Here is a 17,996-nt window from a genome sequence, read left to right as displayed (position 1 = left end):
CACAGTTACATAAAGCACAGAAAGCCCTCTAAATACAAAGGTTTCCATTGTCATGCACTTCTAAGTCACATGTCAGATCGACAAACAGTTACAAAGACTGATAACGCAGATTTAAAAATGCTGCAGGATTGGCTGAGTGGAGAAATACACAGGAACTAGGCTTGACAAATAAACACTGAGAGCACAGCAATACAGATTGGCTTCCCATGACTGAGCACAGAGGCTCAAAGCCTCCCAGATCCTACGATTCATCTAAATAGCAACCCTCCGGTCCTTTCCCCTCCGCACCATGTTGTTTCATCCATCTGCTGAGTTATCTGTAATGGTGGAGAATAACTATAAATGGTGTCGAAGGGCACTGACACAAACAGGCGAGTACATCTAACAGAGGAGCTTCCAGCCAAATCCCTGTGCAGCGGCTCAGAGTCCAGCATTACACAAGACCTGCGCAATGTTAATCTTCGGCTGAGGCTTAAGTGAATGAAACACCTGCCCTCCCTCCGTCAGACGAGCCTACTCACTCCTCCTGGGCTTCAACTCAGAGAAACACACACTCTTTCTACCTCCTACACACTTCAGAACAGGGCAGAGAGGAGCAGGCTGAGACATCATTATCCCTCCCCTGTCTGAGCGGGAATAGGAGGAGTGTGAGATCTTCACATTTACTGACACAGCTTCTAATACATTAGGTTGAAACTAGCTCAGGATGCAAAACCTCAAAATATTGGCAGGTACTTATTAACCAAATTGAAGTACAAAAAACTAAAGGGCAACACAGTTGATGATCAATTTATGGTATGCATATAAAATAATAATTCTAACAAAAATGTATGAACTAATACTGCATAGAATATTGTGCTGATGGATAAAATTAATTTTAATACCTTATACATTTGTTATTTTAGTTAAAAAACCCTCTGTAAATGTATGTGTATGTATTTATTTGTTACATTTTATTTTATAAAGTTATGGCTAGTTCAGACTACTGGTTCAGTGTACTGTTTACTCTACATGCACTACAAGATCTTTGGACAGGAGTGGGTCAACCCACAGGGACGGAGGTCAACCTGCGGGTAGGATGAGTTCGAGCTTTCTACAATCTGTGGTTTAAACTTACCAGGAAATATCACTGTTTCGGGCAGGTGGGTCAAAAAGTGCTTTTCACTGTCTTTAAATGGAACATTTTGGAGTTTAGATGGTTAGTCAGAAACTCCAAATACTTACTGTTTCATGACATCAATATTTCTCAAATATGTTTTTTTTATTTTAAGGTATATTCAGACCATCAAAACTTTCCAAAGCACTTTAAAACTTATTTTAAATGTAATTCTCAGGTTCACTCTTATCCAATGCGTCAGTCTTTAGATCTTCATCCTCCAAGATTTCTGACATGTAGAGGTCAATTTATTGTGACATTTAGGGGGACCAAATTATGTAAAACCTTTTCCCATCTGGCAAAGGACTCCATCTCTTTAAAATGTTTCAAAAGATGTCTAAAAGCTCATTTAACTGCTGTTTTAAAATTCTAATTCACACACAAATACATTTTATAACATGTTCATTTTTGTTTTTTATTGTTTTTGTTATTGTCATTATAAATTGTTGATGTTATACGTATGTTTTTTTCTTATTACTTTATTACTTTCTAATAACTATGAAATTTTAGGTGGAGGCTTTAAATAAGCCCATCTGGGTTTTCTGCCTCTCCCTGCACTTTACACTATATGTTATCTTTGTCATTATATGTAATTCTAACTGTGCAAATAAAATAAAACTAAATCTAAACCTAAACCTAAACCTAGTCAGACGTCATGCTTATCAGGGTGAAAACACTGACCTGTGACTTCATCTGAGCAGCCTTCTCAGGATCCACAGCCAGGACGTGCTGGTAGTGGCGGATGGTGTGCTGGCGGTCCTTGTTCTCAGCGCGGACGTACCGTCTCAGGGCCTGCAGGATGCGGTGGGGCTGAGGGAGGACACGGAGTAGAAAGAAGATAGGTGGTGAAACACATTCTTATTCTTTTTTTTTTAAATTCTTCTTTTCAAACCGTAAAATAAACAACATAAACTACAACAACGTAGGCTAGATGCATATACGTATACATACACATACTAACATAGTCACCATTATACAGATGTACATAAAGGTCCTATATTATAGCCCTATACATATACATGCATCTGCCCCGTCTAAGTAATACGATAAATATAAGAACCAGTTAACTTAGTATTCAATATGCATTTCCTTCATTTCACATCATTTTGCTCTGAAAAAAAAGGGAGTAGGCTGAAGTAAAAAATACTTATCTAGGTCTCTCCCCTGGTACTCCACACTTCAAATAAGAGATTTCTCTCTATATATAGCCACTTAATGTCAAATAAATGTATATTATTATTATCATTATGTATTTCTTTTATTATCAGTCAACCATAGTATATCAAACAAATTAGATTGGAGAATTTCTATTACTCCCGCAAAGAAAACAAACAAACAAACAAATAACAACAACAACAAAACACTGAAGGCAGTTACAAGAACGTCCTCATCCAGTTTGCAACCTATACTTTTTTAGCATATCATTTTTCATAAGCCTTTTTAACTTAACAATTGTTGTGCATGATTTCATTTCATTGCTGCAGTTGTTCCATATTCTCACTCCATTATTTGTAATGCAATGATACTTTGAATTGGTCCTTATCATAGGTGTTTTCAGTACACATATCTTGAAATGCTTTATTCAAAAGATTCACATTTCATCAGATACAGGTCTATTTGATTTAAGTTATTAAAAGTGAAACAATATGACCCACAAACCCACTTAGTGATGAGCCTATCATCAGAAACAAGCCCACTCTATTCCCAGCCTTCATTTATCTGGGCAGAAGGATGACAAGAACATTGTCGAATGTGAGGTCACGGTGCAAAAAAAATCCATGGCATATGACATGACGTTAAATCTTCTGCAGCACCTACCGAAATAGCATCTCACCACAGATGATGCAATTAACCATTTTTGAGGTGTAACAGCAGCAAGATTAGAAATGACTGCTCTCAGGTCAGGTTACCTTACTTATTACCTTTGAAATGACTACAAAATAGGAATATTTAAGTCTTTCCTTTTAGGGTACCAAGCCAGACACTGGTGGTAAGAGAGGCCACCAGGACCCTGCAACAGATTGCCAACCTGTGTGTTGGCAAAAGGATCAAAAGACTATTAGATAAGAGGAATTAAAAAAAAAAAAAAAAGGCGACAGGATTATAGCTGTAGGTTCAAATGTGATTGACTTTGTGCTCATGGGGGATTTTAGAATGTGTTTTTCTGGCTGCAGTAATCCATTCTCCTCATGATGAATTGCAAGTTGGCAGAGGGTCTTTTGACAGGATATGAGATTAGCCACAGGCCATAAGTAGTGTAAGGTGTGAGCGTGGTCTGACAGATATGTGTGTGTGTGTGTGTGTGTGAGTGAGTGTGTGTGTGTGTGTGTGTGTGTGTGTGTGTGTGTGTGTGTGTGTGTGTGTGTGTGTGTGTTTGCTCATCGACTGAGGGGAGGAAAAAGCAATAGACAGATGGAGAGAGAGGTGAGGAGAGGATAAAAGATGCACTCAGAGGCCAGTGTGTGGTGTTTACCCTGGGGGGGTCGGCCTGCAGGGCAGCCAGGTAGTTCTCCAGGGCCAGACGGCGCCGGTCATTCAGCATGGCCTCCACCCGGGCGAGGTGAGTCTCCACCAGCTGCTGCTTCTCACTGGCTGCCTCCTCCTCCAGGGACTCCACCATGGCTTGGAAGTGCTGCAAACAAAAACATAAATACATATGTATATGCACCTTAACCCTTTATCGGGCGAAGAAATATATTTGGTAAATTCAGTGGATATCAAAATGGGGTCCCCATGTCTCTCTGTGAGGTCGTAGAACCACATGGATTTCTTCCAGCTAATCAGCAAAGATCAGACTACGTCACAGACGGTGACACCATGACATCTGACCAATCAGTATGATAATAATATAATAATATTAACTTTATTGACCTGGACCTCCAATGTCAAAATGAAAAATTTTGAAAAAAATCAGCAAGAAACAGTCGTACAAACAGAGTTATTCTTCAATGACTTTGCAAATTTACTAGATTAAAGTGGCAAATCTACAAGAAAAAAATGGCAGATTTAAGAGATTTAAAGTGGCAAATCTGCCACAGATTTACGAGAAAAAAGTGTGGGGGGGAAACATTTTTTTTCTCGCAGATTCACCACTTTAAACCTCATAAATCTGCAACTTTTTTTCACGTAAATTTGCCACTTTAATCTCGTAAACGTTTTTCTCAAAATATTAGGCTACCCCCCTTCCCCGGGTCCGTATGTTTAGTTTTTTTTTACACATTCTGGCTGTATGTAACATCCTCCAGGGTTGAAATTTGGAATTTGCAAGTATTTCAATGAGTGCACTATTAAGGGTTAAACAGTAAGGCACAACAGGGATTTTTTAACTTCTACTAAAAAAAAAACCTCTTGGTTCTTGGTTTCACTCATGTCGCCTCTCAGGCTTGTCAAGGGAGTTAGGGACTCATTTAGAAGTCTCCCCATTCAGACAGTGCCCTTATTTAGCCCCAGAGTGATAAAGATAGAGCAGCCAGGGGAAAGGGATCTTTAACGGCACAGGGAGTAAGGGGGCCCAGGGCGTGTAAGCCATCATATCTCACCCAAACAAAGGGACAAAAGAGGGACTCCAAGGGGAAAGGATCAGTGTCTTACCTGGATCAATGTCTGCCTCTCAGCTTTGGGCAGGTTCTTAGCCTGGCGATCAGCCTCTTCCCACTCTTTTCTTACCTAAAGTGAGACAGACGGAAATGAAGCGAGATGCAACGTGGTCCTACTGCAGCTGGCCACTCAAAATTTTTTGTGGGAATTAAAACATTTGGTTGCACATAGGCAAAAAGTATTTTTTTTTCTATTTTCCTTATTCTTGAATGGGATTTCTCTCAGTTAGCAGCTTCTCCCAGCTTCACCCCAACCAGCTTTCTTAAAATATATTTTCTTAAACTACAAAAATCTTAAATTTGTTCTTATTTGACTTCTTTATAATTTGAATTTTTCTTCTTTCTCAAAATAGGTCACAAACTGCATCACAGTTACTAAGAAAGACAAAACTAATTCTATGAACCCATCCGTCTGTTTATTTTCTTCTATCTATGATTGCTTTTGATTGAAAAACCTTAACAAAGGCCAATATCTTCAATGTCATGAGTGCAATTTATTAAAGGGTACAAGCTCTATTCATCTTGTAGATGTAATGTTAATCCATTCTTTGACAATAATACTGCTTTTGTTTTGTAGTTTTTGGCTCAAAAGGCAGCGATTAGGCAAGTATTACAAGTTTTGATCGGATGTTCCAAAACAGACGGTGGTTTAAAAGCTAGAAAATATTCTTTGATTTGCTTGTATTGATCAGTACAACAGCTAATGTACGCTACCATTCAAAACTTTGGAATAACTTTATGTCATTTATATTACAATGCTATATTGAGTTTTTGCCTTCTTTCCCTTAATTATAGCTATTTCAACAGATATAAAAACAGTATCATTCAGACAGTAAACATATTACTTACAATTGAAATAGATTTCAAAAGAAGAATACTGGTAATTAAATGATTGAAACTTTCATTCAGTCGATGTCTCTACAGTGTTGCATGACAGGGAGAATATTGTTTTGCCACAAATACTGTTTGATTTTGAATTGGTTTCCAGTCCAGAAAATGCAAGTGATTCTTGATCATAACTGGACTCTAAATATTGAGTTAGTCCATTTTTATGGGTCTTCTGCAGCGGTTAGCGTAGATAGCTATGAACTGTAATTTGTCAGTATGTTCAGTTGATATTCTTTGTTCCATTTCCAACAGTGCTAACCCGTCGACTCACTTTCTATTTCTATTTTGAAGTTTAAAGTATAGCTTCGCTAAAGCAACACCACTGGGAAATTCTAGCTTGTTATAGGCATCATTGTGCACTTGACATTAAACAGGAGCCTGCTCTTGTTTAAATCTGCACACATTTTGATGATAGGCTTCTAGTTTCTTTTCCCAAACACTGGGGATTTCTTCTCTTTTTACTCAACTGCTGCTCAGAGGGATCTTAACCTCTTTCTGCCCTTTCAATTATCAGTCTGGGTGAACTATCTCCTTGTACAAAACAAACACTTCATACAAAATAAAAACTATGTTTAAAGAGGACATTATACAACCTAAAAGCATAAACCACCATTTAAAAGTATGTGGTAGTCCTCTCAGCCATCTGACTCTTCCAAATGTTTACCAGTATGTATTTAAAATTAATTTTGTGCCATTGAGATCTTAGTTACTGCCTCTTTAATTAGAAGAGCACTCTGCCTGGTAACTCACCCTCTCCATGCGGTTGCGGTGCCTAATCTCCAGCTGCTCCTTGGCCCTCTGGAAGCGACTGTGCTCCTTGTCGTCGGCCGGGGTCTCAAAGTAGATGTCCACATCATCGGTGGGCTGAGGAGTTGGTGGCATGGCTGCAAATTCAAGAACAGATGGTGAGTGGACAGGGCTGCAAACCAGGCAGACAGACAGACAAAGACACAGACAGATCGAGGCAGACACAGCTAGGCAGAGAGACGAAGACAGACAGACCACTGGGCACAGAGAGAGAAAGAGAGTTGAAAGTGGAATGCAGATTGAAGTTGGACAAAAATCCTCACAGAAGCACTCCTCTCATTGGCGTTGTTCCACCCTCAGTAACTCTGATAAATTTAAAAGAATCTGACAGTCTTTCCTTTTGAATTCCTTTCATCTTCCCATCGGCTTTCTGCTGACAGGTCGCGTCTCCAACACTAATGGAAATATCTCCGTGTTTGACGGCTGGGTCATGTGGGGCGAGACCAGAGGGCTCTGTTCTGGGTTCCTCGCTATACAGTCACGCAGGACTCACTCCCTGCACCGCTGCAACTCGCAAAAACAATAACGCTCCAGGCTCGCAAACAGGAAGAGACCTCATCGTTTCACCTCACCGTCAAAAACAGGAGGCACAGGTTAACGGATAAACGCATCGCTCCCGCTCTGAACTTTACTGCATCAGCTCCCAAAATCTATTTATTTTCAAATATATGCAAAAGAAAAATCCAATTTGATGAGACGTGTTTGGATTAATGAGACGTGAGTCAGTGTAAGGTGCAAAAAAAAAAAGGTGCTTGCTGACATATGCTGTTGGGGTTCTAGCAAAAGTAGTGGCAGTGCTCTGTGACTGACAGACAGACAGACAGACAGACAGACAGACAGACAGACAGACAGACAGACAGACAGTTTGTTTACAGACATACAGACATGAAAAAATGAGTGAGAAGTGAACATTGACAGGCAAACAGAGAAGAAAGAAAACTCTGGAAAGTGTGTCTGAAGTTGCATGCATATGAATGAACACTAAATTAAGAAGAAGGAAGAATGTTTTTTGATTTGGTACTTTTGGAGTATTTCTTAAATTCTAATTTTACTTTTGTATCCCAAATGAATAAGAAGGTCTTGACTTCAACACTAGTTCCAAAATGATGTTTTAGTATCGATACCAAAATCATACCTTACATTTTGATGCATTACTAAGTAAAATAAACAGTAATTCTACAAAAACTTCCCTTTATTTAAGGATCAAAGCAAAATTTGCCAAATGTTTTAACATTGGGCAGAATTATGATTCAATTTGAAAATTTGATTAAAGAATAAGTAGATATTAGTATGGATCTGAGCAAGCATTCAACTGTTATCTCAAATATAAATATCTATATAAATCCAAGTAATTCATTTATTCCGATAAACCTGATATAAGGTTATTTTCCTTCTGTCAAATATAGTTATTACTGAATAGTTCAACAGACCATCTGAAGTAAAGAATAAATTGATGCTAATGAACCAGTGCTTGGCATTAATGAAAACATTTAGATCTATTGGTTAAGAATTTTATGCTAATTTACATTTTATTAAGTGATACATTGCTGAAACTGTAATTTGACAAATCTATTGGACAAATTGTTTGGCAAAAGTACCAAACAAAATCTGCTTCCAGCTTCTTAAAAGTGAAGAATTGCAATTAAATTATTAAATAATTAAATATCTTTGGATTTATAAATGTTTTGCCCTTACAAAACAAGCAACAAAATTACTTTTGTGTTGCAGCACTTGATACATTAGTGAAACAATAAAAGAAAAGAGAATGGTGTTGAGTGAATTTAGTTGTAGTGATTGTTGTGGTGGAGGTGACGTGCTAATAACAGCTGTAGTGATATGATGAGTGACAGCTGAAGACTGCAGAACAGGTGTTCTGCTTATAGGTCAGTGGCAGACTAAACCTATATTACCCTAAAGTGTTTTCAGCGGAGAGTCTGCAGCCAAGACACAAACAGAGAGAGAGAGAGGAGGGGGGTTGTTTTCAAACCAGCCTCTGTCCTGTGAGACTTACTCAGGCGCTTGCACACGGCCATGCAGTACTCCTCTGAGTCGAAATTGTTGCGGTTGCCGGCACAGCCCCCGTATATGAAGCGCACACACTTCCTCTGGCTCATGTCGAAGTGCCAGCGGGGCATGGAGGCACGGCAGGGGCCGGTCTCTGCCTCCAGGGTGCACACCGCTGCCAGGGGACAGCTTGTTAGATCATCCGGCCACCGGGGGCAGCACTTCATTCCACTCACTATCACAATCACTCATAAAACTACCACCTGAAACACACCTTGCGTCTGCTACATCTACACATATGGTTAAACAGAGCAATAAAAAACTGGAGCAACTGCTTTTTGTACATGAGCATAATTTAGCGGCTACAAATAAAGCAGAATGATTCGTCCTTGCAGTCTGATAAAGCAGAACAGTTCATTACAGTGGCTGCTGTGAGGTGAAGAAAAGAGTATTGCTGATGCATACACTTATCTAATTACAGTCTGGCTGAGATTTAAGCTTAACTGCCTATAGTTTAAAACTTAAAAAAGGTTTGATTATATTTAAGTGGTGGGCAAAGTGCCAATAAGGGAGAGAGAGCGAGAGGGGGGGGGGGGGGGGGGGGTACATTATAATTTAAAACAACTCATTACTAACCTTTAACTTCCTGCAGAGTCTTGTCCTCATCTTGGCTCTCTGACATTTTGCTGCTGTCTTTCTTCTCATAATCGTCCTCCTTATCTACCTCCTCGTCCTCATATACGTAGTGGTAGTCCTCCTCGTCTTCCTCGTCCTCGTCTTCGTCCTCGTCCACTGGATCCTCCTTTTGTGTGGGCTGCTCATCAGCTGGGGTCTCGCTGAGGAAGAGAGGGAGGGAGGGGAGGAAGAGGTGATTGAGTGAAGGAGTGGAAGCCAGGAAGAGGAGTGATGGTAACACTTGTCAATAACCATCATTTATAGATGGTAAACAGATTATATTAAATCTATTAATCTATTATTTTATTAAAGTTTAATCATCATTTATAAACCGTATATAGGCCATTTAGAATGTTAAATAGAAAATGTATTAATGTTGAACTATAATTAATAAATGCCAAATATATGGTATATTAATGTAAGTTGTTTCTTTTTTCTTTCTACCATTAACAAACAATTACATTATAATTATTAGTTTATTAATAGTTTGGCACTCATTATAACATTTTTAATACCAATGTTAAGTTTGTAAATTATTTAAAAAATGATTCATATACCTTAAAGAAATTGTTTGAAAACATTTAAATATTAAATATGTATAGCACTTTGTAAATGGTTAATAATTGGTTTATAAACCATCTATAAACATTACTTACACTGCAAAAAAAGAAAAGTTGGGTGAACTCATTGGGTGAAAAATTTCAAGGCAACACACTTCGATAAAATTTTAAATTGGACAATTAAACAAAATATTTTAAGTTTTGCTTTTGAGTTTGCTCAACTCTGAATTCTTGTCAACTCAACTGTAATTTGAAACATGATAAGGGTTGTTTACATGTGTGGACTCCAGCTCGAGGCAGCACAGCTACAATGAGACTTCAAGTGCCTAGTGGCAACTCGGAAAGTTGACTTTCCACATTTCACAACAAAGAAATAAGAGTTAGCAGAACTATTGCTCCTTGTTGTGAACCCCAACTTAAAGATATAAGTAACAACAACTCACAAACTTGTTTTTGAGCAGACAACTGGCTTGCTTTGTTGTGCTAACTTACATTATTGCCCTAAATATCAATAATTTATATTTTCAAGTTTTACCAATTTAAATCACTGTTTTAGGCCAAAAAATACAAGTTGGCTTTTTTGCAGTGTAGATGGTTATTGTAAAGTGTTACCGGAGTGATTTATCAAACAAGGCAGAGCAGCTTCCGTAGGTCAATGTCATGGCACTTTAATTCATCCAGATGGCCAGTAATACCTGTCCTTCACAAGAGTAACATCCGGTATGTTACACTCGCAATATTTCAGACACGCCACGCTCATGGACACAACCACACACTGCTCACCTGTCCTCTACGGCATCCTCGTCATCCAGGTCTGCCTCGTCAATCTCCTCATCCTCAATCTCCTCTGCTTCGTCCTCGTCCTCCTGGGAGGGCAGGGAAGGTGGAGCGGCCTCCCCGGTGCGGGAGGCGGGGCAGCACACGTACTCCGTGCCGTGGAACTTGTCAATGCCGCAGGGCAGCAGCATGCCGTAGCTGTGCAGCACCATGGAGCTCTTGGCACAGGCCTGACAGGGTGCAAAGAGAAGAGATGATATCGACTGAACACGGGCACACAGGGCTCCAGATTGATGAAGCTGCTGTGGTTTCAAGGCCTCTTTAAAGTATCAACTTTAGCTTTGACAAGGTGACATTTGTTTAACCTTTATTCAACAAGGGAGAGTCAGAGGACTACATCAACAATGCCAGATGGAGGAGCGTGTGAGTCACGGTGGGAGGAAACTGTGGAGGTTTAATTAATTTAGTCACGTGATATTGTTGACATGCTGTAGTAAAAAGCTCTTGGGTTTTATTTATTATTATTATCTATATCTTCCTGAGTGCAAAAGTTGTGTTTTCTGCTGGAAGAAGAGAGTTTTCTACCAGTGTTTATAGTACATTTTTCCTCACATTTCTCTCAGAAGTAAATTAAATGCACACTTTAAAAAAAACAACTGTTGTTTTTATGGTAAAAAAACAGCAGCTGTTGTTGCCAGAACTTTACCGTAATAAATACGATGCAACTTTTTGTAACATTACGATAAAATTATATTAGCACTGTTGATTTCACGTTTAAGATTGCCATTTTATTCGATATTTTACCGTAAAAAATAAAAAGTTTTTCCATCAAAAGAAACGCTGTTTTGCCATATGATTGACAAGAAAATACTTTATAAATGCTGCATAAATTAAAGATTTTACCATTAAATATTACAGTATATTTCTATTAGAGATATGGTGTTTAGTACATTGAACAGTGAGAAAAAGTATTTTTTACAAAAAATAAATATTACAGTATATTTTTGCTACAAACATGGTGCCAGTGTATTTTACAGTGGAGTAATGTATTTAAAAAAATAAAAAATGTAAAAAATACTGTTTTGGCTGATATATACATTTACTGTGTTTCATTGTTAGTGAAACTGAATTAACCTATTTATCATTTTACTGTCTTTTACTGTCATGGTTTAGCAGTTTTTCACCATAAAATCTACAGACATTTTTTTACAGTGTACTAGTAAAAATGTGACTTTTACAGGCACCTTTTTTTTGTCCAAATGTAAACTATTTTCTTAATAATATTCAAATAATTCAAAATACCTATATTTAAAATAAACACAATATTTTTGAATATACATATATAAATACCAATATCAATTGATAATTTAAATATATAAAACATTTTTGGCCAGTCCATCGACCGTAAACGGTGACCGCCCCTCTTTTAAAGCGGTCTTGTAAAATGTAAACACCCAAATCTCAATGTCTGTATTCTTCATTCTATGCCTGTACATAACTTTTAAAAGTATTTTTTCATAATATGAAAACCTCTATTGTGTATGTTCAATGTCTTCCAGAAATCTAATGCTAAGACATCATGTAAAGGATTCATAGCATATATATTATACTATATTTCAGTTTTATATATTTTCCTTAACCATGTTTTTTTGTGTAAGCCAGGAAATTTATGTTAAACCAGTTTTGTTTTGTTAAAAAAATCACTGCCACAATCATGTTTAAAATGGCTTTTATCTGTTTTTGAAAATGAACTCTTAATTTGTTGTCCTTTATTTCACCAGTCTTGGCAGGCGTAGAGTAACCATCTATCCGCCCACAGGTGCAGAGAGTTTATATTTTATAACTTCTAGTGAAGTGCTCGTCCCTTTCATCCATCCACCAACAGAATATTGGCATACTGATTTAAGAGCTGGTTCTCTTGTCACATACTGACTAAAACGATTAATGGGCCACACTTCCAAAAAGTCATGCAGTCCTTTAACTGATGTGCGATTTCTCAACCACGCTGTGCTTCATATAAGAACTAGTACAGAGCACAACTTCAGTTTAACTGATGGCTGCTAAGAAACTCCAGTGGAGCAGTGGAGGATTAGCTGCCCTGCTTAAGAACATCTCAGTGGCAGTTGGCGAGGGAGCTAAGATTGTTTTTGAGTCATTTTTCTTACGCAGATGTTCCCACTGGTAAGATTTATTACTGCTTGGCTGCAACAAATTTGTTATTGAATGTAGGTCGTTTGTGCCTCTGGATGTCACACTATCTAAGGCTGCAGATGATACTTGGATTCAGGCATTTGTAATACGTGTCAGGGAAGAAGAAGAGCCGTGAAGCACGAGGCAGGGAGAGACAAGAGCAAACGGGTGATGGTGCTCGGTGTGCTGCTGCTCCTACTGTCGTGGTCAGAGTGGCCCCCAAGGGCCGGCTCTGGCTCTGCCCAGGGGGGATTAGCTGCATTACGGCCACAACACTAATCTGATTAGGAGCTGAAATGTGAGGGCTCCCTGCCAGCCTGTGATCAGAGGGCTTCAGAGACTCACAGAGACAGGTGAGGGATATTAGGGAGAGAAGAGCAGAGCTTGAAAAGTAAGGAAATTGTGACCAGTATGACAGGGAGAAAGGGCAAAACATTTGTTTTGTTAGATTTCTGTTTATTTATTAGAGGCTCCATAGTCTTAGTCGTATATTTCAGACAGAATTTTCCTCCCCTTCTGCTGCACCTGGGGCTTAGCAAGATTGTGATCAGTTTAAAGAAATACAAACAAGTTGGAGTGTTTTTTCCCTTATCCCAGAATAATTATAGCTCCATAGACACAGCCCTGTGGCGATAAATCTGGCTATGTGAGAATTTGACACACCTGCTAGAGGTTGTGCCCTGTGTACACTGCAAAAAAGGTGTGTCTAAAAACAAGATAAAAACACTAAATCTGAGGAAAATTATCTTGCTGCATGGACAGATAATTTCACTTGACAAGATTTCTTAAATGATGAACTGGCCTGAGCAGAGTGCACTGCAAATTATTTGTTTCTTAACAAGATAAAAAAAACTTTAGATTTAGAAGTGTTAGATAATTTATCTTGTTTTAAGAGTTAGTTTCTTATTTTAAGTGTTCAACATGCTTATTTCTAGATTTAACAATCCTAATTTAAGAAATTATCTGTCCATGCAGCAAGATAATTTCCCTCAGATTCAGTGTTTTTATCTTGTTTTTAGACCCCTTTATTGCAGTGTATCTGATCATCGTCCTCTCTCTCTACCTCATTTCTTGTCCGTTCTTCAGCTGTACTATCCAGTAAGGGCAAAAAACCCCAAATTAATCTTTAAAAAGTAAAGTTCATGCCAATTTTATCCGGTTTAGTGTTTGTGGGAATGTCAACTGGCGGACTTCTTTCCGGCAATTGAGCGACGAGCTCTGGGTACTGGCTACATGGAGGACAGCCAAACACCCTTCATCTGCTTATAGTTGTTCTACCCACACTGCAATGACACAAAGCTGGTTCAAAATTGGCAAAGTTTCCCCTTTAAATTGATCCTAAAGGCTTCCTTTTTCCCACATGACTTTTCTTTTCCATTGCTGAGCTATCTCAAAGATACAGCCTCCCCCACTGTTTCCTATGAAGCAGTTCTTTCCTTACCTCTTTGGCCACACCGTGCCACTGCTGATGGCTGACGCACATGTCCATACGCTCCTTGTGGAAGAACTTGCACTTCTCTGGAACCAGAAGCACGTCACTCACGAACTCTCCCACTGTAACAGCAAATCACACGGACCAACACTCCAGTTAGTCACACCACCAATCCGTCCCAAAAAATAATTTCCCTGCCAGGTCACTGCTCAAAAACACTGGCAGGGTTAGAAACAATAAATCACAAAGAGGGACTAAAAAAGGAATAGCAGATGAGGGGAGTGAAAAAAGAGGCACGATTCAATAATTCATAGCTGCTTGGCCCTATACATTTAATCACAGCTGTATAACAGAAAGGGCATTTGACACTTGAACATCTGCCTCTGCACCCGAAGCCGATAAGGATTCATCTCTCTTCTATTGCCACATCTGTAACTAGGCAATCAAAATGGCAGTGGAGAAAATCAGGTTTCACACTATGACTCTTTTAAGACACTTCCTGCAGGTCAATGATATCATTTGCTTGATTCAATTCGGAGATGTTTTATTCATAGAACGAGCTGATAGAAAGCAGATCCGGGGGAAATAAATGACATGAAAGAAATCTTGTGAATTCCTATGAATAGTTGCAGGTTGAAAACTGTCTGTGTGTGTGTGCATGTGTGTGTGTGTGTGTGTGTGTGTGTGTGTGTGTGTGAAAGCATATGGCGCAGGGGTCAAAAGAAAGATTAAAAAGGACATCGTCTGCCGATTGGCTGGCAGCGTGACGAGGCACTCAGGTAGAAACACTGCCATCAGAAACAGATGGAAAGCCAGGCGGAGCGAGGGAGAGATGAATAGAAGGCTCAGGGCAAAGTCCAGATCAGAGCGACGGAGGAATGGGCGGACTGAAAACACACAAATGAGGGTCTAGAGGTTTTGCGACGGTGACTGGGAGTCGTTCCTATAACTGCTCATTTCGAGGTTTGCCGCGACCTCGGCCTGAGGCAGAGCTGCTGGAGCAGTTCATATGAGCTGGGCAAAGCAGGCAGGCAGAGGGTGAAAAAGCAGTGTTTTGGAAAATGAGAGGGTAGGATAGGAAGAGGAGAGAGCTGGAAATAGCAGAGGACTCGGCAGCTGCTTCTCATCTCCGCCCAGGAGATACAGTAACACCCCCTCACACAACCCCCCTCATCCCTGCAGACCTTCATTCTCCTGCTTTTCTACTTTGTGCTGGCAGAAAGTAACTCAGTACATTTATTCAAGTACTGTACTTAGATACAGTTTTCCATGCTACCATTGCAGAGAAAATGCTCAATTATAAAAATGTGCAGCTGTTTTTTTGTGCTTTCTGTAATTTTAAATAGAATATATTTTAGTTTTGGACTAAAAAAAGAAGTTTTAAAATGTCACCTTGGGATTTAGGTCATTGTGATGGATGTTTTTCTCTTTTTAAACTCTAAACAAACTATCAATCTATTTTTTTGACTACTAGGTTCGTAAAGAGTTCCATTTAAGCACTTTTCAAGGAGTTTTAAGGTATCTAACCAAACATTTCCAGACTATCAAGTCATTGAGCATTACATCTACATTGTAAGTGCAACTGCAAAAAATAAAGTTTAGAGAAATTCTTTATACCCACAGCAATCACTGAGTAAGTAGAGTAAGGAATCAAGAGATCTGGTTTGAAATGCCAGGAACAACAAACACACAAACAATTGTGATGAGGCGATAGTTCATTTAAAATATACAAATATTTTTTGGTTTGCATGAGAGATTGTGTAGACAAAAGTTTATTCAAATTCAAGCATTTTCCTAACCTTAAAAACACATTAAAAATGAAGCATTTTCCAATCTTTCAAGACTTTTTGCAAACCCTGCTACAATGTATAATTTACTACACTTAATTTTGTGTTTTACTCCATTTATTTGACAGCTATAGTGCCTTTGCAAATGAAGATTTTGAGATATAACATATGATGCATTGCCTTAACTACCCAATATTATATTAAGTGGTTAAAATGACCTCCATCTTGACAAGCTGTGGCATTTAAAGAGTATAATAGAATATATCATAAAACAACACTCTGAAAGTGGCATTAACCCTAAATAGGGCACTCATTGAAATACTTGCAAATTCCAAATTCAACCCTAGAGAATATTGGAGGATATTACATACACATGTGTAAAAAAACATACGGACCCGGGGGAGGGGGTAATATTTTGAGAAAAAAGTTTACGAGATTAAAGTGGCAAATCTACAAGAACATTTTTTAAAGTGGTGAATCTATGAGAAAAAAGTTGTTTTTCCCCCCACTTTTTTCGCGCAGATTTGCCATTTTAAATCTGTGACTTTTTTTCTTGTAGATTTGCCACTTTTATCTAGTAAATTCACAAAGTCATTGAAGATTTTTTTTTTCTAAATTTGTCATTTTTACACTAGAGGTCGAGGTCAATAAAGTTAATATTATTATATTATCATCATACTGATTGGTCAGATGTCATGATGTCACTGTCTGTGACGTAGCCTGATCTTTGCTGATTAGCTGGAAGAAATCCATGTGGTTCTACGACCAAACAGAGAGACATGGGGACCCAGTTTTGATACCCACTGAAGTTACCAAATATAGTTCTTTGTCCGATAAAGGGTTAAGCTACAAGGGAGCTTTCACTTTTGATGTTGGTGGATCTTGCTTATACTATTTACTGTACTTTTCCATAAGAAAAAAAACCCAATGCATTACTTACTTTAAAAGGGATGAGTAATAGGTAAATACATCCGACATGTCTCCCTCCCCCTAACTTATTCCTCTCTTCACATCCAGAGAAACTGCGAGAGACCGAGAGAGAAACTGACTCCCAGTGACCTTCAGCTCCATATCCTGCACACCGGATGTCAACTGATTCATTCACTTACACACCCTCTCTTCATTTCATCTCTTTCTCTGTCTCATTCTCTCACACTCACAGGTTGCTTCGGTTGTGAGGTAGAGTGGGTTTCGAGCAGACGCCGTACGCAGTCACACTGCAGTGGGTGATGGATGGTGGTGTTTGGAGAGCAGCTGTGCCTCGCAAGCACTAACGCTCAATGTGTTTCTGCTTGTGTGTATTTGTGCAAGTGTGTGTATGAGAGCATATACTCCTCTTCCTCTGTGACCTCCTCGCCACCTCTTCTATTCATCCGCCTTTCCTTTAACCTTCTGTCTATCAGACACCCTCGCTAACACTCTCCAGTCCCCAGACTGCACTAGAGGCATCTAAGGAGTGCGAAGGAAAGAATACACCAAAGTACCAATGATACCTTCAGTACTGGGAGGAGGTGAATTATATTAAGCAACAACCAAGATCTCCTCGTCAACAGCACGGCTATTGTGTTTCAAGGACTTTGCACAGGAAGCCTGCTATAATGAAATTTAGTGAAATCAATATGAGATCTAAAAATGCTATGATTTTCCTGCAATTAAAGATCCAATTTGTAATATATTTAACTTGATGTAATTTCTGCGCGCTGGTACCCTTTTTATTTTTTTCGCCACTGCCTATTAGTCTGCCACTGAATATAAGACATTCTTAAAATATGAATAACTCAGATAAAGTTGTTATCTAGTGTCGGTTCTGGCCATACAGTTTAAGAATATCAGGTTCCACACTGCAAAAAAGGGGTTTCTAAAAACAAGATAAAAACACTAAATCTGAGGGAAATGATCTTGCTGCATGGACAGATCATTTCACTAGACAAGAGTTCTTAAATTAAGATTATTAAATCTAGAAATAAGCATGTTGAAGACTTAAAATAAGAAATTAACTCTTAAAACAAGATAAATTAAAGCTGCAAGCAGCGATGAACTGGCCCGAGCAGAGTGCACCCACAATTATTTGCAAAAAAACTTTAGATTTATAAGTGTTAGATAATTGATCTTGTTTTGAGAGAT

The 17,996-nt window shown here is 38.7% G+C and overlaps 1 protein-coding gene across 4 annotated transcripts in view; it reads right to left on the bottom strand.

Annotated features, from left to right (window-relative positions):
- The window catches only part of aplp2 (amyloid beta (A4) precursor-like protein 2), a 69,298-nt gene that overhangs the window by 15,495 nt on the left and 35,807 nt on the right, over positions 1 to 17,996 (bottom strand). For all 4 annotated transcript variants that reach the window (XM_059330709.1, XM_059330711.1, XM_059330710.1 and 1 more), the window contains exons 4-11: positions 14,095 to 14,207; positions 10,470 to 10,693; positions 9,088 to 9,287; positions 8,459 to 8,626; positions 6,391 to 6,524; positions 4,748 to 4,822; positions 3,630 to 3,788; positions 1,838 to 1,966 (exon numbers count right to left, since the gene is read on the bottom strand). In XM_059330709.1, coding sequence (XP_059186692.1) covers positions 1,838 to 1,966; positions 3,630 to 3,788; positions 4,748 to 4,822; positions 6,391 to 6,524; positions 8,459 to 8,626; positions 9,088 to 9,287; positions 10,470 to 10,693; positions 14,095 to 14,207 — 1,202 coding nt within the window. The remainder of the gene's footprint in view (positions 1 to 1,837; positions 1,967 to 3,629; positions 3,789 to 4,747; positions 4,823 to 6,390; positions 6,525 to 8,458; positions 8,627 to 9,087; positions 9,288 to 10,469; positions 10,694 to 14,094; positions 14,208 to 17,996) is intronic.

Source organism: Centropristis striata, chromosome 4 (genome assembly GCF_030273125.1).
Source record: "Centropristis striata isolate RG_2023a ecotype Rhode Island chromosome 4, C.striata_1.0, whole genome shotgun sequence".
Classification (NCBI taxonomy): domain Eukaryota; kingdom Metazoa; phylum Chordata; class Actinopteri; order Perciformes; family Serranidae; genus Centropristis; species Centropristis striata.
Note: the sequence above shows the minus strand (reverse complement) of the source record. Positions and strands in the feature narration are given on the sequence as shown.